Source organism: Phalangium opilio, unplaced genomic scaffold (genome assembly GCF_054372755.1).
Source record: "Phalangium opilio isolate 3A_F unplaced genomic scaffold, DU_Popi_V2 ptg000053l_1, whole genome shotgun sequence".
Classification (NCBI taxonomy): domain Eukaryota; kingdom Metazoa; phylum Arthropoda; class Arachnida; order Opiliones; family Phalangiidae; genus Phalangium; species Phalangium opilio.
This window is the reverse complement of record NW_028324172.1, coordinates 4,280,576-4,302,957: the sequence shown is the minus strand read 5'-3', so window position 1 is coordinate 4,302,957 and position 22,382 is coordinate 4,280,576. Positions and strand designations below refer to the sequence as shown.

General features: G+C 38.9%; 3 protein-coding genes and 1 long non-coding RNA gene across 7 annotated transcripts; 3 read left to right on the top strand and 1 right to left on the bottom strand.

The window, feature by feature from the left end:
* Window positions 1-746: 746 nt before the first annotated feature.
* LOC149673143 (uncharacterized) lies at window positions 747-6,002 on the top strand. Of its 4 annotated transcripts, none has more exons than XR_016367099.1 (6): window positions 747-952; window positions 1,095-1,260; window positions 1,535-1,653; window positions 1,723-1,811; window positions 4,069-4,695; window positions 4,768-6,002. It is a non-coding gene; the product is annotated as an uncharacterized LOC149673143 (long non-coding RNA). The 4 variants fall into 4 exon arrangements; XR_016367100.1 differs by lacking the exon at window positions 747-952 and having other exon boundaries at window positions 1,064-1,260; window positions 4,069-4,384; window positions 4,624-4,695; XR_016367098.1 differs by lacking the exon at window positions 747-952 and having other exon boundaries at window positions 1,064-1,260.
* A 4,641-nt stretch (window positions 6,003-10,643) lies between these two features.
* On the top strand, window positions 10,644-11,714 carry LOC149673142 (uncharacterized). Its single transcript, XM_089840219.1, has one exon. It carries the CDS (start codon window positions 10,644-10,646, stop codon window positions 11,712-11,714), a length of 1,071 nt encoding a protein of 356 aa, XP_089696345.1.
* An 860-nt stretch (window positions 11,715-12,574) lies between these two features.
* LOC149673141 (uncharacterized protein F54H12.2-like) lies at window positions 12,575-14,352 on the top strand. The gene is made up of 2 exons (XM_089840218.1): window positions 12,575-12,941; window positions 13,067-14,352. The coding sequence occupies exons 1-2, from the start codon at window positions 12,575-12,577 to the stop codon at window positions 14,350-14,352; spliced, it is 1,653 nt and encodes a 550-aa protein (XP_089696344.1).
* Window positions 14,353-15,088: 736 nt separating this feature from the next.
* LOC149673140 (uncharacterized) lies at window positions 15,089-21,930 on the bottom strand. The gene is made up of 6 exons (XM_089840217.1): window positions 21,920-21,930; window positions 21,123-21,631; window positions 18,113-19,833; window positions 16,233-17,929; window positions 15,874-16,163; window positions 15,089-15,780 (listed from the first exon to the last, which is right to left on the bottom strand). The coding sequence occupies exons 1-6, from the start codon at window positions 21,928-21,930 to the stop codon at window positions 15,317-15,319; spliced, it is 4,692 nt and encodes a 1,563-aa protein (XP_089696343.1). The 3' UTR covers window positions 15,089-15,316.
* Window positions 21,931-22,382: the final 452 nt, after the last annotated feature.

Sequence of the window (22,382 nt, the reverse complement as noted above, 5' to 3'; positions counted from 1 at the left end):
GTTAACCATATTGATCTTTCACAAGAAAATGTTACATTTTCTTTTTTATGGGTTTTTTTATAAAAAGGAATGAACATTTTTTGTGAAGAATCTATATTGTTGCATTTCGACCGATTTCGACCTTTCTCAGGCGGATAAAAACGATTTCAAAATGACTAGTGCAAACGTGGCTGAAGTGTGTTATATGAAATGTTAATTATCATAAACTCATGGGTATTCTGATTGCTTTGACCTTTCCTCTAATGACTTTCATTTCATAGACTCATTGTAAATATAAAAAAGGTAGATCTTATGCTGAAGAAATGAAAGGGTTTTGTCTCACGTGTTTATCATCACCTTATTTTCCTAAAATATTGCAGAACTTCCAGTTATCTTATTCTACAGGGCCGGTAGGCCCTTGTAGATATGACATGACACCCTTCCGTAATGTTAAAAGAAAATTCACAGTTTTTAGGGTAGAAAAAGCATTAAAAAAATTTCGGGTTTTTAAGGCAATTGTGGCAGGCCATACGGAAAAAGTATAGCGAAGTTAGTTTTCGGAATACTTCTAAATTAACAAGCATTTCTTAAATGGGAAACTTACGTGTTTCGATTTTTAATTAATGAATTCTAATTTTTGTAATTTAACTAATTAAGATAGTACGTCAAAAAATTACTTTTGGGTCAGAAGTCAGCCTAACCTTATAGCGCGCTTAAACCTATTTCTTCATTTCGTTCTCGTTGAAAACTAGAAGGGCCTAGGTTTGTGGGTGCTAACAAGTTACGTTGACAAATTTCAAATGTTGGGTTTCTTGCTGATTTTCCTAATTTCTTAGCAGTAGACCCTAACCAATTACTTTGGTATTTCATCCGAGCTTGAGCACCTTTATATGTATTTTCTAATTAACTGTAGCACCCTTAATAAGAAATACGTCGTTATCAGGTCGAATTTACGTCTAGAAAAGTAATTCAGGTAAATAATTACAGTTAATAGAGGTTTTTATATCATTTAAAGTAAGCTTTTCGACGTTCTTTACGGCCAAGGCTTAAGTTTTAGTTTGTCTATGTAATATAGTGTCTTTCCTTTTAAAGATTATAAGAAAGCTTATTTCCAGCACTGTTTTGGATTGGAAATTTGGAATTACAAAAATACGCAGTCTGCTTCGATTCATGCTACAAATCCTAACCCTAGGGCCTAGGTTACCGTTTTACGCTACGTAACTTAATACTGTATTCATCATGACTGTTTGTTGGCGCTTCAACATTCTCATTTGAGGACAGGTATACTCGGTTTCATTATTTGTTAATCTCACTAAAATGCTACTAATTGTGAAGGTGTGTGATATAATTCCTGAAACTAAACCAATGTAGAGGACCAGATTATTCGTTAAAACAATTTTGATCCTATTGAATCAGTCATACTGTGATGTTACGTTATCATTTTATAAACTATTTGTTACCAACAGTCGATTGTTTAATTCATAAGTAACAGTGGTACTGGTTAATGCAGGAGGACAGTGTCGTTATATAATTTAATTAGTGAAATAATTTTCAGGTTTACAACACAGATTCTCTCAACGTAACCACGTTAGAAACGGAGGGTTACGTTGTTTGCTATTTCCACAGTCCACATTGCCGTTTCTTTATTGGTTTAAATTGCTATGAATTGTATAGGTATTTGATTTAATTACTGGTATTCAAGCTAAACTATAGAATAACATCATTCATTAACATATTGTATAGATAATCTTTGCCACAAACCTAGCACAGGATAAAAATTGAACGCAATGTGTTGGAAATAATCAAAAACTCCTCTAAACATTAGAATTAAGGTGAATTAATTGTTGAAAGTCATTTGATAAGCTTAATGAGCACTGACGACAAGTCAATTTCAACGTAATTAAGTATAATTAACGTGAAATTAAACCCCAAATATACATTTTTTGGATGAAAACTCCGATAACTCTTAAATGATGTTCTTGATTAAGATTGTATCTACCCTAGCCGTTGGTAAAGCCCCATGTTTTCTCTTTCACACTCAATCTAATTTAAATTATCTCCAAAGTACATTAATAGGCGCGAAATTCAAAAGTTTAGCGTAAAATGAGAATCGAAAACTCCACTAAAAATTGCAATTAAGGTGATGCATACATTTAAACTCATTTTATAACCTAAATGTACACTGCCAAAACACAATCCTACGTTAATTTTAACTCAATTTAATATAATTAACGTGAAATTAAACCAAAATATACATTTTTGGATAAAAGCTCAAATAACTTTTAAATAAACTGTTTAATTATGATTAAAACTACCCAAGCCATTGGTAAAGCCCAATATTTTCTAGTTCACACTTAAGTTAATTTAAATTATCTTTAAAGTACATTAATTGCCGCGAAATTAAAAAGTTTAGGGTACCATAATGATGAATATATGGCAAAAATATTAAACTGCACTAAACATTGCAATTAGGGTAAAAAATTCAAATAAATTTTAAGCTTAATCCACTCTCACGAACCACGCTCAAATTAAGATTAAAACCTCACAAGTTTTTCGTACAGCCACAGTAGTTTCCTATTTCACTTTCAAATTAATTTAAATGATCATTAAAATATATCAAAAGCGCATACTACTTGTATTATAAACTAAATCCACACTAGATTAACAAGATAAGCCGTTAAATTAAACTCGATCAAGTATAATTAATGTGAAATTAACCCAAAATACGAATGTTTTGGGTAAATTCATGGATACCTTATAATTAAACTAACAAATTAAAATTAAAACTACACTTATCTTTCACCCAGCCTCCACTTTCCTGTTTAATTCTTACGATTAATTAAATTGCCATTTAAAAGCATTTTTCCCCATTTTGAAAAGAGAGCCATTGAAAAGGAGCGATATTTAAAAGTTTTGGGGCAAAATAGTGATTGTTCCGCAAGAGTCAAACAGTCACGCCTCTAAAGTTTGCAGCTAGGGAGAATTTCTGTTCAAACTCGTTTAATAAACAGAAATAAGACTAGTAAAAGAAGATAAGCCGTTAATTTCAACTTAATAACCATATTTAACGTGAAATTAATCGAAAACAATACGTTTTTTGGGTAACTTTAGATAACTCTTAACTGAAATAATAAAATAAGATCAAACTACGCGAGTTGTTCTTTCAGCCTAAATGTTTTCCTATTTAACACTAAAATTAATTACATTATCACTATAATATATTAATAGGCTCCAAATTCAAAATTTTAGGGTAAGGAATGTGTCAAAATGAAACTTTTCCATTTAAATTTTAATTAGGCCTGTGCGAGTCCAGTTTTTTAGGGTTCGAGTCGAGTCTCGAGTCCTTAAAAAAGCTCTCATAGAATCTCGAGTCGAGTCTTTTAATTGGTATCGAGTCCTCGAGTCCTTAAGTCAGCTTAAGAACTAGGTTTCAAGTCCAGTGTCGAGTCCTGATAATTTATGGCAAGTCCCGCTCGAGTCCTATTAAATAATTTCTATTAATACTATTTTTATTTTAATTTACTTACTTTAATTTTACATAATTAATAATACAAGAATTATAATAAATTAATTTCTAATAAGGATAAATTTTACTAGCAAAGTATAAATTTCACGACGAAAATGACGCGGAGTAACAATAATTTTAACTTTTGGTTCTGGTTAGCTGAAATCAAAGTTTTGTCCAATCACCGGTCTATTCTAAACTTTAAATCGATTAAACCCCACTAGATGCGGCACTCTACTTAAAATTCTGTGTCACCGAGAAAATATTTTTGGACTTGATAAGGTGTCCGGTCTCGGTTCGAGTCCTCCTCGAGTCCAATAGTGAAGATTTTAAAGGACTCGAAATAATTTTCAAGTCCTAAAATTTTGATTTTCGAGTCTCGAGTAGAGTACTCGCACAGGCCTAATTTTAATATATCATTAACATAGTTCGCAAAATCACCAGCAACAATTTAATCTGGCAACATTCAATGTAATAATGTTACCAATAAAACAAGGGCGTCTAGCCCATAACTAAGCCACATCGCTAGCCATCTCTCGTTTTCCCTAATTCAATAAATTTTCTTCTTCTGAAATATCACCTAGCATACCAGTCAAGTGGGGGGGAGCAACAGAAAATTTTAAAGCACAGTCTTGCGATTAGTCTTGGAATTTGGGCCTCAAATTACAACCTCTAATCTGTTTGGTACACATCAACGTCAACGTAAATGTTCAATGTGATTACCATTGCGGTGCAGGCACTCTACATCTGCCCATGTCTTGCAAAAACTTTTCAAGCAACGAACTCATGACGCAGGAAGTCCAATTAAATGCCTTCAGAGATTTTCTTATCAAGAAAAAGGGTCCGATAATTTGGTTTCCAAGAATGCCCTCCCAAAAATGCACGTTATGAAGGTTTAAGGTACCATCCCTAAATAGCCTCGTCAGAGAACAGTACCTTTCTAAAAAATAATGGATCGACTTCAATTAGTTCACGCAAAGGTTTTGCCGTCTTAGGTAATCCTCGTAAACATCATGCTCAATTTGCCCTGGTTTGAATACACTGGCATTTTGTTAAGAGACGAGACTAATTAAATTCGATCCTAACTGCTACGTAACGACGATTACTTTTAACTACGGCCTTTTTTCTCGGTTCCACAGACAACTCGGACCTTCTTCAAAGTTATTCCCAAAGAAACCTTTATGTTTTCCTTATTTTGTCCAAAGTTTAAGGTTAGGGGTGTTTAAAAATTAGCCAACCATTATTACAATGGTTTTTTAACAGTATTTGTGCCTTTTTAACAGACGTATTGTTACAATTGTAACACTACAGACCTTGTATTTCTAATGGGACCAGCAATACCGCAACACTGATCCGAAAAACCAAGATGGTAATTGTTTGGACCTATCGGGTCAGGACATTGGAGGCCCAAACATACCGTGGTGTCACGTGTCGAACGTTAAAGCGACCTTCACCATTATACACACCATGACCTGCTCAAGCTGGCAATCTTTGAAAACTTTGAGGAACTTCCGGTCTCTTTAGATATACAGGGTCTTTCAGTGTCGCAACTAAGTAGTAGAATTACAGTAGTTAGTCTCGTTTCCTAGCAAAATGCCAACCTATTCTAACCAAGACAAATTGGACAGCACGTTTATTTTGGGTGAAGGTCGCGGTAACGTTCAACTAAAGGCAGTGCTTTATGCCGAACGGTCTCCACACCGACAACATTTGGGTGCGAGCACCTTCGTGATTTCGGTAGTGCAAGATCGTGAACGTAGAAGAGACTGTATAGTCTGTAATGAGGATAGAGACTTTGACATCGTAGATAGTTTTGAAGCCAATCTCATGCTAGTAGTAGAGCGGTGGAACATGAAGTTGCACTAAACCATTCTACTGTTCGTGCCAGTTTACAAGGGCATTACTACCGGCATAATCATATCCCCCTACATCAAGCCTTAACGGCAATACCATTTGTCTTACCATGCGTCATGAGTTTAGTGGTTGCAAAAGTAATGTAAGACACGGACAATGGTAGACACTTTGAATATTTACGTTGAGTTGTTTACCAAACAGTTTAGAGGTTGCAATTTGAGACCCAGGTTCTAAGAGACTAAGACTAATCGTAGGACTGTGCTTTAATATATTTTGTTGCATTCAGGCATACAATGAAACATGAATTCTAAACATTTATTTACACCCTGTATAATTTAGTATGACATCTCCCGTTGGCAGTATTGGGGGTTTTACATAAAGGAAGCTGTTGGTCTGATCTCGACAACACTGTCCATATTTCAAATACCGTCGTTTTTAAACTTCTTTAATAAATAAAGTACAACATTATTTGCTTATCGAAATCAATGTTTTTGAATATAAGTTAAATGTAATTAACGATACTTAAGTACTTCTTTAAGCAATTAGAAATAGATCAACCCCAAATGTATGACGGTAAAGCAAAAATAAAATTATTCAAATTTTAATTACAATAAGACTGAAGTGACAGATATTATAAAAAAACGTCTTGTTTTGGACCAAGGCCGAAAAACAAACGATATGTGTGAGGTTTATCATTTGACTGAAGTTTCAGATATTGCAATTGTTTTAGTTATTTTTATCCATTTAATCCTTAATCAATATTAAATTCAATCAAATGATTTTACTGTTAATCGATCTAGTCCCTCTAAATTAATTGAAAAAATTACATATCTACGCTTTTTCAAGAACAATTACATTTTCCGAAAACATTTTATCATGAAATTAATTATTTTGAAGGGATTTCGTGTCGTTGCTCACTAACTTGTAAGAACCTTGACGGGCATAGTTTTAATTGTTGTTGGCTTAACAAATTTTCAAGTTTGCACCAAAAAAGTTTAAATCTGTAGTAAGTTTCTGAGAAGACTGATTTTAGAGAAAATATGATAAAGAACTTTTTTTCTCAAACTAATGTCGTCTTCTTGAGACAAAGCAACAATGCTTATCCTGTGTGGTTTCGTTTAGTAGGTGGCTCTCTGTAGCACAGGAAAAATATGATATCGGCAAAAACGGATTTATGGGATAAGAACGTCGGATCATAGCTTTAGCCTCTAGTACCATCCTCGCATACTTTATTGAGAAACTTCGTCTGCTTATATTTTGACTCCACCCACAAATTCGATCTCTAGAAGTAGCTATATACAGAATTTGTGGGTGGAGTCAAAATATAAGCAGACGAAGTTTCTCAATAAAGTATGCGAGGATGGGGAGTGAATTCGCTAACTCCGACGTTCTTATCCCATAAATCCGTTTTTGATATCGGTATAAATATAACCAGCAGTAAGATAAGGGACTAGAATTAAAGTGCCCTAGCATTGGTAATAGAGCCTAGCACTAGTGAACAAATTTGACGATTTTATGCCGCTTCCATCACCAAGTGAAGAGTTTGGTTACCTCGTTACTTCTAGTCCCTTATCTTACTTCTGATATAACCAAAGGTAAGGGTAAAGATTACATAAAAAGAAATACTTCTCAGTACCAATGACTTGTTATATTCATTTCATGCGGAAATAATATGGGTATACGCATTATTCATTACCAGTTATGCGAAGGTCACACTTTACTCCGACCCCCCTTCCTCTATTTTCCCAATATAAAAATTTTTAAAAGCACCAGTGGTTCAAGTGTATGGGTCATCTGAGCCGTCGCAACACACTCAGCCAATAATACCATATAGTTCGAAACCTTTTCACATTAGTGACTCTCCGGACTTGCCCGCCAACCTTAATAACCTAAAACTATAAAACATTCCTGTACATGAATGATTATGGTTGTGGCTTGTCACTCACTAGCGCCTGAAGGACCGATCTCTCAGTGTAATTTGTGTACATTTGTAAGTGAGTAGACCATTTTAGAAATTACATACAGAGAAACTAAAACACAAGGGTGATGCCGCCATTGGGGTCTTCTCTCTCTCGCCTAGAAGCACCGCTATAGGCAGAGCGAATTGACTCCGTCTGGCGGTGACCCTTGGTGCGAGGGATAATACCCCAATGGTGGCCTCGCCCCTGTATGTTTTCCGAAATGGTCTTTAAGCGTGCTAAAATGATTACGCGTAATACGTAACCGGTGTACAAGTAGCGCCAACAATGTAGAAAGGGGTGGTGACGTTTCAAATGAAGACTGAGTTATGACCAAGAAATTCTAAAGCACGGAGAGGAAAATTGCAGTGCAATGTTTTCTTCATAGAGGCGACAATAGAAATGTAGCATTTCGATTAAATTTTTACATTTTCCTTTCGAATTATGTCAAAGTTCGCTTGCTCTTTTTAGAAAGTCAATAGAATATTTCAAATATTCTATGTTGATAGCTCAACACGTACTCCCTTCAAAATAATTAATTTCATGATAAAATGTTTTCGGAAAATGTAATTGTTCTTGAAAAAGCGTAGATATGTAAGTAGATAGTAAATATTGCCTTTGGGACAGTGGCGTCAGTCAGTGCCAGATGGCACCTATAAATATGGCGTCAATGGACGCCCACAGAATTTTTCCTCTTATGGCGCCAGTGAATCAAACATTTTTCACCCAATCATGTTGTCAGTGAAACGTACATGGCGTCAGTGAATCAATCATGGCGTCAATGTTAGGCTTAGGCGTCAACAGTGGTAAATAACCTTTGTCACACGCGTCATGTTCACTATAAGAACGCGATTGGTCTAAAAAGTGCGCCATGTTTACATGGTCAGAAAGTCACGTGACATTAAAGTATAAAAGACGAGGACGGTTTAAAGATAAGGCATTCTACATCCATCCTTGAAGTACCGATCCAGATCCGAAAAATGTAAGTATAAATTTCTTTAAATATAAGTTTACGGTAGTTAATTCCTCCCGCATTTATCGATATGGATTTAAGTATGCAACACCCCTTTACCGGACTAGTGGCTGGAGTCACCGGCTGTGGGAAAAGTGTTTTCGTAGGAGAATTAATTAAGCATAAGGATATATGTATTTCGCCCACCCCCGAAAGAATAATTTGGTGTTACACGGAGTATCAGTCGAAACTATACGGTGCTATACTATCCCATACTCCGAGTGTAGAATTTCACGAGGGTTTATTAGATGTTAACACCCTAGATGCTAGTGTGAGGAACTTCGTTATATTAGACGACCTACTATGTGAAATAGCGAATAATAAGGACGTGACGAATCTATTCATTAGGGGCTCGCACCATAGGAATACCTCAGTTTTAATTTTAATGCAGAATTTTTATTATCCCGGGAAGGAAATTCGTACCTTAAACTTAAATGCCCATTACTTGGTTATATTTAAAACACCACGTGATCAGTCGGCCATTATCCATCTTGCAAAACAAATTTCGCCGGGAAATAGTAAATACGTGGTAGACTCTTTTAGACAGGCGACTTTGGAACCTTACGGATATCTATTTGTAGACCTTAAGGCTAACACCCTAGATAACCACCGTCTAAGAACAGGTATACTTCCAGGTCAACAAGCAGCACTGTTCATACCGAAATGACGGCCATCCTTGAAGCGAATATTTTCCGGATTAAGGGACGATGGGTAATCAAGGAGCTGACGATGTACGTGAAGGAGACCGACGTCCACGAAGTCTGGATCTTCCAATCCCCATGCAAGTTCTCAGAGTTATCCGTCAAGGATAAAAGGCAATGCAGGTGGCTCTCAAGGAACACTTGCGATCTAGCATTCGAGGAGGGAGACTACCCATACGAGACGACGCAGGAGGCCGCCGACTATATTCGAGCTAGAGCATCGTCATACGTGACGAAAGGAGCGGAGAAGGCCGAAACCCTATCAAGGTTCTTAGGGTGCGAAGTTATCAACGCCGAAGACTACGGTTGCCCGAGATTATCAAGTATCGAGTGCGATACCCCCAGGGCTTGCACTTTTCATAGGGACAGCAACAACTGTACCTTGGTGAAGGCGTCCAAACTAGCGGAATGGCTCCGTCAAAACGAGTCGACGATAATTTAAATTTTTTAAAATATATTGCAAATTGTAACTCATGTCAAAGAAATGCCGCAATTAAATTTGCCAATAAAGAAGCGATTAAATCTATTGTCGAGTGTTGTATAAATATCCTACGGGGCAATGTCCCTCTTTCAGTGGAGGAGAAGGAGCGGTTGAAGAAACATCGACACGTTATAAGAAAGGTTACGTCCAACATACTCCCTTCAAAGAAAAGGAAACTATTAATTCAAAACGGAGGTTTCATCCCTTTACTTCTCGGACCGTTACTATCTATCATTAGTTCAGTAGCAGGTGCGGCTATAAGTCGAGCTATAAAGTAAAAATGGCGCGAAAAATGTTATTAATTTCCGAAGAAACGTATAATAGGTTAAATTCAAATAGCGGTTTAAAAGTCGACACTTCAATGGAGTTGGATAAGGAGGATAAGTTGAAATCCATCATAAACGATACTAAATTAAACGATACTGATAAACTATTAAGATATAACCACGTACTTTCGAGGGAAATTAGTAAAACGGTGAAAAGGGCGAAAGTAAAACCAGCAAAAAACCGGAATTGGGGTCCTGAAATCGTCTCTTCGGTTCCTTCCTATAGCGCAGCTGATTGTTTGAACTTGTACAAATGGATTGACCGTATATCAAAAATAAGATGGACACACGCCGGAGAGTTAATATATGAGAACCGTAAAATCATCGGTTCAAATATAATTGATTTATTAGCTTATACCGCGAAGAGTTCTAAAAAACAGTCGTCCGTCATTGGTGCCCCACAGTTTTACCAACGTTTGTATACGGTTAATGTACCAAGAACATTAATTAAAATTAGAAAAACAGACCCACCCCCGCCTGAAAAAAGTGAAGCGAAGAAAGAAAAAGTGGAGAAAGAAGAAGTGAAGGAGGATTATTATTTGCCCGCTCAGACTGGTGAGGGTTTCGGAAATTGGATAAACTTGTAGCACTTGTTTTAAATAAAATACGATTCATTTACATTCCACGTTTCATTCATTTTAAGTATTCCGATATGGAAGGTTGTGATAATCAGGTGGGTACTTTTGTGGTGTTAGCCAACCTAGTAGACACATTTTTTAAATCTCCTAAAATTTTAACTGTGGTTTTAGTAATTGCCATATTCCTAATTATAGAGGTTAGCGATTTTCTCTTCAGGCATTATCATAGTGTAACCAACTGCACCCTTAATGGATAGACTAAAAGAGATTTATTCTAATGTTTCTGACCCGGGTTCATATGGAAGTGTTCTCGGGCTATACCGAGCGGCTAAAGAGGCGGGGTTAAAGGTTACGGTAAAAGACGTGGAGACATTTTTAAAAACACAAGATACGTATACATTACACAGGAATGCTAGAAAAAACTTTAAGAGAAATAGGACAATAGTTTATGGGATCGATGAGCAGTGGCAGATTGATTTAGCTGATTTGAAGAACCTAACTCGTCACAATAAAGGGTTCAGATACCTCCTGTGCTGCATTGACGTTTTCAGTAAATACGCCTTTGTGGTGGCTACCAAGGACAAGAAAGGACCAACCATCCTTAGGGCTTTTAAGGCTATTCTCGAGTCCGGTCGCTCACCGAAGCGAGTGCAAAGTGACCACGGTAATGAGTTCATATGCAGGGATGTTCAGAGAGAGTTGAAAAGAAGGGGGATTGAGTTCTTTGCCCCGGATTCCGAACAGAAGGCTACGATAGTTGAAAGGTTCAACAGAACTCTAAAAAGTCGCATGTATCGGTATTTCACGGAAAACAATCCCTATAAGTACATTGACGCTCTTAAAGACATGGTTCAAGCTTATAATAACAATTATCACCGATCCATAAAGTGTAAACCCGTTGAAGTCACACCCGAAACATCGAGACGGGTATGGGAAAACCTTTACGGCGATATAGACTTCTCCCCACCATTAAAGTATCCTTACGATATTGGTGACGTAGTCCGGATAAGCAAACATAAGAATATTTTCGAGAAGGGTTACTTGCCCACGTGGTCGGAAGAACTTTTCAAAGTGGTGGAGAGATTACCTCGTAGTCCACCGGTGTATAGGATCCAGGATTTGAATTCGGAACCGATTACTGGTATTTTTTACAAGGAACAATTACAGAAAGTGGGTAAAGACCTAAATTCTAGCGTGTTTAAAATAGAAAAGATATTGAGGAAACGTCGCAGACCCGACGGGACGCTAGAGAAGCTAGTACGTTGGAAAGGATACTCTCCGTCTTTTGACAGTTGGGTTCAGGAAATAGATATAGTATGAGCTTTTACATCACTTTACCTTCCGACTCGTCGATGAGGTATTTCCCCGACAATACGAGAAGTAAATTCCGGACGTACCTCCCCGAACCCGTAAAATTACAGGGATTTTACGAAGTAGGCTTAGCGGAAATTAGCTACCCGCACACTTGGGATAATTTGAGTAGGACATGCTCGCTTATACTCGTGAGTAATGGTAGAGTAGTATATTCTACAATCATAGAGTTACCCGCCGGATATTATGGTAATATCCAGGACCTTATCGAGCAACTTAACTACGTCGAGGATGACGTGGCGGGCGTTATTACGCGTGAACCTTCAATTCCCGCCCAGCTCAAGTATTCCTTTAGTTACATAAAGCGCATACGAAGAGTACAAATTTCTCTCAAAGAGGATTATTTGTTAACTATACCGGGGGAGTTAGCTGTTATTCTCGGATTTTCGAAAGATTCCACGGAATCAACGACTTTTTCCCAGTCTACCATAGCCACGTACCCCTTTGACCTCGACGCGGGACTTCATTCACTCTTTGTTTATAGCGACGTGGTCGAGTCTAGACCCGTGGGAGATGTGCACATACCTCTACTAAGAATCGTTAGCGTGCAGGGTAATGACGGAGAAACGGTAGACAAAGATTTCCCTAGACCGCACTACCTCCCCCTCGCCTGCAATACTTTCCAGTCAATTGAAATTAACATAATGAGTGAGCTTGGTACCCCCATAGATTTCGTGAGAGGAAGAGTTCACGTTACTCTACACTTTAGACCCCGTAGAATGTGGTCACCATTATAAATTAGAAGGTAAAACAGGTCCTCGTGTCATTTACACTTGAAGATTTAGATGAGGAACGTCGTCAAATCGAATATGTCCTTTAACCAATCGGACTACGATCAACACTTTCTAAACCAGATCGGACATGGCGGAAAATTTGATTATTATAAACACTTTCATTCCCAAATTGGTAATTCTTTAGCGGTATACAGGGGACTTCCGGTGCAACACGGGTACGGATTGGGAAACTTCATTTCATCGGCCTTTCGCCGGGCAATACCTCTACTCAAACGGGGTGCCAGTTACCTCGGGAAAAAATTTTTGAACACAGGTGCAAAGGTCGTGGCCGACGTGGCAAACGGTGTAAACGTGAAAGCATCCGTAAAATCTCATGGAAAAGCCGCGGCTAAAGACGTCGCCCTTAGTGCGGCGGAAGAAATCCGAAAAATGACGGGGAATGGTAATAAAAGGAAACGCAGGTCTAGATCACTCGTCAGTTCAGCCTCGGCAAGAAAGAGGAAAGCAACGTCCTTTAATCATCCAGATATTTTTACCTGAAAAATATAATGACACATGTCCATCCAGGTTCGCATGGGTCGGTCGGCTCCGAAGTTGAACTTTTCGACATACCCCTTACCAATACCAGTATTCTGAGTGGAGAATGGGTCGAATACAGCCCCATCTCTAACATTAACGAAAATTCGACAATCACGTTTACCGTGGCTGGTAGTTCCGACGCGTATTTGGACTTGTCCAAGACTTTACTACATCTCCAAGTCAGGATTGTCAACCCGGCCGATGGAAAAACAATCCCAGCAGCTGCTGATAAAGTTGGACCGGTAAATAATTTCCTGCATAGTCTTTTCAGCGAAGTACACCTTTCAGCTCAAGAGAGATCGGTCACACCATCGCCGCAAAACTACCCTTACAAGGCCATGTTTCAAACGGCGGTGACATTCGGAGGACCCGCCAAAACTAGTTTTCTTACTAGTTCAATGTTTTACAAAGACACGGCCGGAAAATTTGACGTTTTGGACGATAACGAAGGGTTTAAAACACGAGCGGCCTTTGCTAGAAAAGGAACAATAGATATGGTAGGAACTGTACACTTGGATCTTTGTCAACAACCTCGATACTTCCCAAATTTAACGGATCTCAAATTCAAGTTTGTTAAAAGTCCAAACGAATTTTGCGTGCATGCAGACGGTGCAGTTAAATGGAAAGTGGTTTACGAGTTAGCATCCCTGTACGTTCGTAAAGTAAAATTACCATCGGAAGTGTTAATCGCCCACGCTAAATGTTTGGAACTGGCAACCATGAAATACCCGATTATTCGCACGGAATGTAACTCATTCTCAATTAACAGTGGTACAAAAATATGTGTTAGAGATAATTTATTCATGGGTCAACTACCCAAAAAAGTTCTTTTCGCTCTTGTAGATCAAAATGCATATTTGGGTGATTACGGAAAGTCACCCTTCAATTTTCAACCTTATGATTTAAATCATATCGCCTTGTACCTTGACGGAGCTAGCGTTCCACATAAACCTCTTACCCCAAACTTTTCTGGTGGTCAATATATGAGATCTTATACTAATCTTTTTACTCAAACCTCTCAATGGTTATTGGACGAGGGGAACTACATTTCACGGGAGGAATTCCCCAATGGGAATTGCATATTTGCTTTTGATTTAAGTCCCGACCTCAGTAGTTCAACTTCTCAATTTCAATTGATAAGGAATGGTAACTTGCGATTGGAATTAAAATTCGCCAAGGACTTGCCCAAGACTATCACAGTTTTATATTACTCTGAGTTTCAGAATTTGGTTGAGATTGATAAGAACAGAACTGTCATATACGATTACAACTAAAAGATTATGAACACTACACAATTAACTAAAATTATGCAAAGGGATAAATTCACCAAAGATCTGTTTCGAGGTGTTTTTGCAGCTGACCTGCTACCCGAGAAAGTAAAGTTTTTCCCTTCACTGTATATTGTAAATACTGGCTCTTCAGAAACTGAAGGTCAGCATTGGACTGTTATTTACTTTTCTAGTAACAAAAATACCGAGTTCTTCGATAGTTTCGGAAACCCGCCGGACATGTTTCCATTCAACGATTTTGTAGAAAGAAACAGCGTTACCGTAACTTTTAATTCTAAACAACTTCAAGGAAATTCCAGTCGGACATGTGGCGGATTTTGCGTATATTTTTCTCTGTATAGATGCAGAGGTATTAAAATGTATAATATTTGCTTAAAATTTGTAAAAGATAAGAATTTGAACGATAAAATGATATCGGAATTTATGTATAAGAGATTTTTAATAAAGTTTTTTTGATTGAATTGTATGTTTTTCTTTAAATCGCGCGCGAACCTATTCCTACACGCGCACGCGGGAAATTTAAACACGCGCACGCGGCAGGGCCACGCGGTCAACCCCCTCCCCTTAACCTGAAAAAATGTTTGCCTAAGTTGTATGAAATAAGAGGGGAGGAAAATTTGTATTTAAAATTTTTTTTTTATTTTGAATGAGAAACCGTAGTGTCACGGAGTAAAACTCATTCGAGAAAAAACAACTTAAAACTATACAATAAAACTTTGAAAATATACATATATACATTAAATTAAACTTAGAAACTATACATTAAATTAAACTTATAAATTATACATTAAACTATGAAATTTTAAAGGAAAAGGGTAAGGAAAAGGAAATTGGGCGTGGACCGATTCGGCCACTTCGCACCAAAAGGGTATGGGAGGAGGGCGTGGACCGGTTCGGCCACTTCGCCCCCCAGGAGGGGATAGGGTTATAGAAAGTTATACATTTGAAATTATTCCTTAATTTTAAAATGACCATGAGCGTATGTAGACACCCCATCGATGATAAATCTCTTATCATCGCATGGGTTAAGGGCGAGTTTCTTCTGAGTGATGGAAAATAGCTCGTGTTTAACACTGACTATCCTCTTGATCTCCTCAGTGGTGAGTTTACGTTGAAGCAGGCATTCCTTGTATTGAGCGTGACGTATCTTCTTTTTGACGACGCGACGACAGATTCCCTTCGCCGTCTTCTTTTCACCTTTTGCCGACAAGATGCTGTACATTTTCGGCCTCAAGCCGCAGAACTCTTGAATCTGGACGCTGTTGAGTTCGTCCTTGAACTTTCCGAGGGCCTTCTTGTTCTCTTCGCTGAAGAGAGGATGTTCCTTGGGGTAGGCGGAAAAGTCGAACATCTCCTTCATCTCGGCAAAGTCCCGGGGCAAATCGTCGGTGAAAATCTGATAGGTCAGGCTGTCTGCAATTATACGTAAAAACATTTAATTAGTTTTTTAAAATTGAAAGTAGAAAAAAGGATTTAAATCTAGTAAACGTTTTTAAAAAATCGTACCTGTGTCGGTAAAAAGAAGTTTGAGGTCGTCGCCGTATTTTGCCTTCATAGTGTTGTAATGGAAGTCGTACATGACCAACTTTGAGAGGTCCAAGATGGCGAAACCGGTGTAAATGGGTCGGTCCAACTTAAGTGATTTCTTTAGACGATGGATTCCAACCAGTTCGTTCCTGAAGATGGTGAACCTCTGGAATGTCGGTGAACTGGCTTTCTTGATTGCCATCTCCCGGGTCTGGACAAGATCGAAGTTGATCCTGTTGCGGAGGTTTTCCATCGTCTTCCCGAAAACACTGTTAATAGATAAAAATTTTGATTAGTTTACGTGTGAAATAATAACTTAGCGTAGCGTAGATGCGTACCTATTGTTGGCCAACTTGAAAAAATCTTTCTCAAAGTCGTTCACTGCCTGCTTCCTTTTCTCCGTGTTGAACTCGATAAATGGTTTTAACCACGCACCCTGCTCGAATGCGAGTATTCGATGGATTTTCCCCAATTTCATCCCCTTAGCGATGTAAAACTTGAGATTCCGGTAGTGGAGAACATATTTCTCCCTATTGTAGAGCGAGGGGACTAACTTTGGGAGGCTATCATGTACGTTAATTTTCAGTTTGTTCAACTGTTCAATCGAATACGGTGAAAGCTCGTCCGCGTTAATAACTCTACGTTCGGGTGCTAAGGGTAGACAATTATGTTCTTCGTGCAAACTTTCCGGGTACTCAAGATCCACCTCCAGGATAAAACCCTGGGGGTCATCGTCTGGGTGATTCAAGATAATTTCACGAGTGAAATCTTGACATGGTTGAATCCATCGAAATCCTCTCATCGGCAGGTGATGACACATTACGGTGCCGTAAAGGTTATTACAGTCTAGGTAGGTGATGTAAGAGCTACGTTCTGCCGGGTTGAATGTTTCGGGGAGATCCTTATTATTGGCTATGGCTAGTCTATGCGTAATTAGAGAAACACCCCCTCTTATACCCTTCTCAATAAAGAGATGCATATCAGGATCCTGGAGTAGTTCCAATTTCACTTGGGTCATGTGAAGTGCGCTTCGCCAAGCGAAACCAGGACCTGTATATGCGTGCGCGCAATCTAACTTGTAATATTCTAGACACATAGCCCTGAAACTTTCAAAAACATCCGCTAGGAGCAAAACGTCTGTCTTAACATATAAATCATGGTACTCACCGAGGTTAGTGAGTTGGAATTTTTCCCAAACCTTTTGAGCTTGAGAATAATCTGCCTCACTAACCTCTTCGTCAGTTAAGGAATTGAAGAAGGCATCCTTGGGTGGCAACTCGGTCTCGTCGAATTTCGTCTCGCAGTCGAAGTAGTCATAGGGGTAAACCTGTTTCCTCAGCAGATGCGGTACTTCATCAGAGCTGAAGGCAGAGTTTAAACACTTGAACTTATCGGCTCCTCCTCGAGCCAAATTCGATACGAGTGTCTCTAGCGATGCCGGCATGAACCTAATTGAGTCTAAGAATCGTAAATTACCCAGAGAAAACGAAATGTATGTTTCGGAATTCGTGGGGATACACTTAATCTCGTGATCTTTGACCAATCCAATTTTGTCCATAATAAGATGGGCATCGTAACGAGATAAGTTATGCATGAAGACCGGGACGAAATTCCGGGTCCTCAGTTTCAGGTTACACGAATTATGAGCAGCTCCCCTGTAGGCTCCGTTAGTGTGGTCGTGGTCACGAACTTTACAGTCATTTACAGTGAAAGACCTGTTACATAAGTAACAGGATTGGGCCGAGGCGAATTGCGCCTTTTCTAAGTCTGATAGATTCATGGGGGCGTTATCTTTAATCTTACGCTGAATAATTGCGTCTTCACGCAAAAGGTTTTCTAAAAACTTTTCCGTGGCATCTATCCCTCGATAAGTAACTGGTTTAGAGACTGTACCTTCGTGACTAACAATGACATAACTAAACCCACAGGAGATATGCTGCGAAGTTTTCGTGGTTGAAGAGAGGCCGGCATCGGGATCACATCGGTGAACTTTACGGAGGATGGACTCGAAATCGGCATAGATGACGTATTTAACCTGTGGAAAAATAGAAATAAAACTACATTAGATAAAATGTAAACAAAACATTCTCTCTCTCCCATGCATCTTATCGTCTGCTTTATTTATCTTGCTGTAGGCGCCGTCTGACGTCAGCCTTAGTAAACTATTTTTGGCGCGCTATTCAAAATACCCTGATAAATAACAAAAGTTTTAGTTTACCTTCTGCTGCCATGCGACGTTTTTGAATTCCAGAATAGGTTCCTTTACCGGCATCTCGATCTTCTGGGGTCCGTGTATACTGCACTCCTTGATGTGTTCCCTGTAGTTCTTCTCCGAGTTTACGCCGGAGAAACGATGCAAGCAATAACGACAGTAATAGTTCGTGTTTGTGCATGCGGTGAATGACTTTGCTAAAAGTCGACTCATGCTTCGGATTAAGCAGAAATGCTTCTTCTCACCCTCGGTTAATAGCAATAAATCTACTTGGCGCGGTTCCTCAACTCTGTTGGAACTCACGTAAAGGGGGAAGACCTCTTTCTCGTATCCGAAAACATTAATCGAAAGGTTATTCACCCGTTCGAAATTCGCTAATTTACCGGTATTTACTTCCACGGGGAACGTAATACCGGCCATGTCCAATTCATTACTATACTCTAGGTACTTTGTTACACGATGAGGGGCATTTCCATGGTTAACAGGGTGTAAATGTGCCAAAATTGACCATAAGAAACACTTATTGTCCGTATTTTGTACATTTAAAAGGGCTTTTTTAGCTAGGAGATTTTTAGGGGTTTCAAAGTACGTACCCCCGTGAAGCGGGAGGTACGCTATGATATTAATCTGCAGGAAGAGAATTTTATCTAGAACCCACCCGCTACCTTGCGCTTCGTACTCCTCCATTAAACGTTTCAGAGTCCTAATACTAAAGTCTATCTGTCCGGGGATAACGTCGGGGTTCAAAATAGCAAGGTTTTGGGTTCTATGATAAATTAAATTTTCTACTTCCTCGTCAGTGTCGGCTAACTGACGGGTGTAGCGAGCCCTGACAGTTAAATACCACTTAATCCCTCTATCCCTAGCCAGTTTATTGCGTAAGTAATTTTCAATCGCTACCCTATGTCTACCTACGTACAGCTCTACGTCTGTCTCAGTCGCTACGGGTGTGAAACGTGCACAAAAAATAGCCCTACCGAGTACTTCCAGTTCCTCTAGCTCGTCGTGAAGAGGAACTTCCGGTGACGCAACGATGGGTTCCTCCTCCTGCTCTTGGCCACCACCACCCTCCTGCTGATCCATAAAGCGATGGATGTCGCGGTTCTCCTGGCTGGAAAGGGCTGGGAAGTCCTCCTCCTGGTCCATGAACTCATTCAGGGCACGATTTCCATCGTCGGACAGCTCATCCAGATTTTCGCAAACGGCGGATGGAGGAGTTCCCAGTAGAGGTCCATTGATGACACCCTCTTCTCGGTTCATGAACTCGTTCAAGGCACGATTCCCATCGTCGGACAGTTCATCTAGATTTTCGGAAGAAAGGTCCGACGACACCCTACGAGTGACGCCGGAAAGGGGGCCGAAAACAGAGGAAGGGATAGGGTTGGACGTGGACCGTTTCGGCCGCTTCGTCTCAGGGATGGATGGGTCGGACGTGGACCGTTTCGGCCTCTGCGTCCCAGGAGGGATAAAGGTGGAGGTTGAGGGGCCCGAGAATGGGATAACAGGAGGAACAAAGGTAGAGGTTGATGGTCCCGAGAATGGGACAAAGGTAGAAGTTGATGGACCCGCATTGTTCATGAGGGGGTGTGGAACCTTAAAGTTAGAGTGTCGGGCAGCTGCGTGTAACGTTAAATTCGCAAGTCTGGTAAAAACGGCGGGACATTGCGAGCATGGGTATTTAACACCCTCGTGTTTCTCCCTTTTATGTCTCAAAAGCTCCCTGTTCCCTTGGTAGGAACACTCACAAATATTACACTTAAACATTCTCAAAGAATGATAAAGACAATCTCAGAAAAATCGCAAGTACTTGTAAAAATACGCAAGTACTTGTAAAAATACGCAAGTACTTGTAAAAAAAAATACGCAAGTACTTGTAAAAATCACAAGTAATTTCGGTACTAGCCCGTAAATTTTTTTCTTACCCTCTGCAAAATAACTTCCAACAGCAAATGTTACCAAGTATTGAAAAATACTATAAAGCAACTAAGGAGCAGGCTGGAACTCGTCTGAAGTCAGGAACAAAAGTGACTGAGTTTAGACACGTGCCAGGCTTTTATACTCTTGGCGTCGTCCATTTAATCTTTGCCCGAACATGGGTTTTTCCGTTGGCGCCAAGTCGAAAACCGCGCCATGTTTCGAAATTCGCACCAAGTTTCAATCTAGTTTGTTTATTTAAAAGTTTCCTAGCATAAACAAAAATTGTAACCCGAACTATCATCCCATGTCGACACTCAGGGTCGGAGTTTCATACAAGCGCTTATCATGATTTCTAATTATTGACATAGACCGTTTATTTGCCATCCGAGTTTCTCTATTCACGTTCACCGGCCTCGTTATTTACATTTCTTATCCCTGAAATATACCGATCAATAAAGTGAAATTGTTTTAAGTTGAAATAATTTCTAAAGTTTATAAGTTTCAATCTAGTTTGTTTATTTTTAAGTTTCCTAGCATAAACAAACATTGCAACTCGAACTATCATCCCATGTCGACACTCAGCGTTGGAGTTTCATACAAGCGCTTATCATGATTTCTAATTATTGACATAGGCCGTTTATTTACCATCCGAGTTTCTCTAATCACGTTCACCGACCTCGTTATTTACATTTCCTATCCTTGAAATAGGCCTATCAATAAAGGGAAATTGGTTTAAGTTGAAATAATTTCTAAAGTTTATATTTAGAAGTATTAAATTGAAATAACTCCTGAAATTCGGAATATGCCTATGTATTTAGTTAAATAGTATTAAACTTGAATATAAATTACTCCTAAAATTTGAAATATGCTTATATTTAGGTAAATGAAAAAGTATTAAATTTGAATGTTTATTATTTAAATTCAATGTATTACAAGAATTTTTTAGAGTTGCATACACTTAGAGAAACCATTTGCTTACAGAATTGAAAACTTAGGAAAGTGGAATTATTAAAAATATTAACTATCATCTCGATATTTAAATTGGACACGGCATTAGAAAAATGTTCATCTACACGTTCACACCATTCCATCATTATACAGTCATGCTGTAATTGTGAAGGATGGTCGATAATGCAGCCGTTGCACGAAATCTTTATTCCCTCAGTTAGTTGCTGTATTACTATTCCCTTAATCGCACTCTCCACACGTTTCGCTTCGGTAATGAATGTCGTCACCTGAATGTGTTTTTCCAGTAACTTCTCCCATAGGAATGGTCCTATGGCAAATCCATTCCTAGTTGGGTATTGGATTCCGTAGTTCGCTCCTTGTCCCTGGATCACTTGACGGATATTTAACATCTTCCTTTCCTGATAAGTTACCAGTTGAATTCGCTTGTCCATCGATCCCTCGAAAAAGCACGTGGTGGGTTGAGCGTCGTCCTTCTCGAAAAATCCGTTTATGGAGTCCTTCATTCCGTAAAGTTGCATATATTCCTCCTCGCTTAATACGATCCCTGTTGAACCATCGGTCATTCCTAGTCTAATCCTACAGTCTGCCGTTACGCTGACTGATTTAGTTGAGGAAATCTCAAACACGTTGGAGTTATCCCTAAATATTCACATTAAATAGGGTAATCACATAAAATAGGATGCTGACCGAGATTATAACACTAAGATTTTATAGGAATTTATACTTACATTTTTCGGATCTGGATCGGTACTTCAAGGAAGGTTGTAGAATGCCTTATCTTTAAACCATCCTCGTCTTTTATACTTTAATGTCACGTGACTTTCTGATCATGTAAACATGGCGCACTTTTTAGACCAATCGCGTTCTTATAGTGAACATGACGCGTGTGACAAAGGTTATTTACCACTGTTGACGCCTAAGCCTAACATTGACGCCATGATTGATTCACTGACGCCATGTACGTTTCACTGACAACATGATTGGGTGAAAAATGTTTGATTCACTGGCGCCATAAGAGGAAAAATTCTGTGGGCGTCCATTGACGCCATATTTATAGGTGCCATCTGGCACTGACTGACGCCACTGTCCCAAAGGCAATATTTACTATCTACTTATGTAATTTTTTCAATTAATTTAGAGGGACTAGATCGATTAACAGTAAAATCATTTGATTGAATTTAATATTGATTAAGGATTAAATGGATAAAAATAACTAAAACAATTGCAATATCTGAAACTTAAGTCAAATGATAAACCTCACACATATCGTTTGTTTTTTCGGCCTTGGTCCAAACCAAGACGTTTTTTTATAATTATCCTTTGGTCTAAGACTTAACTCTACAAATCTTTTTCAGAAATATCTAAGTAATACTTGAGGGAGTCCTGGAAA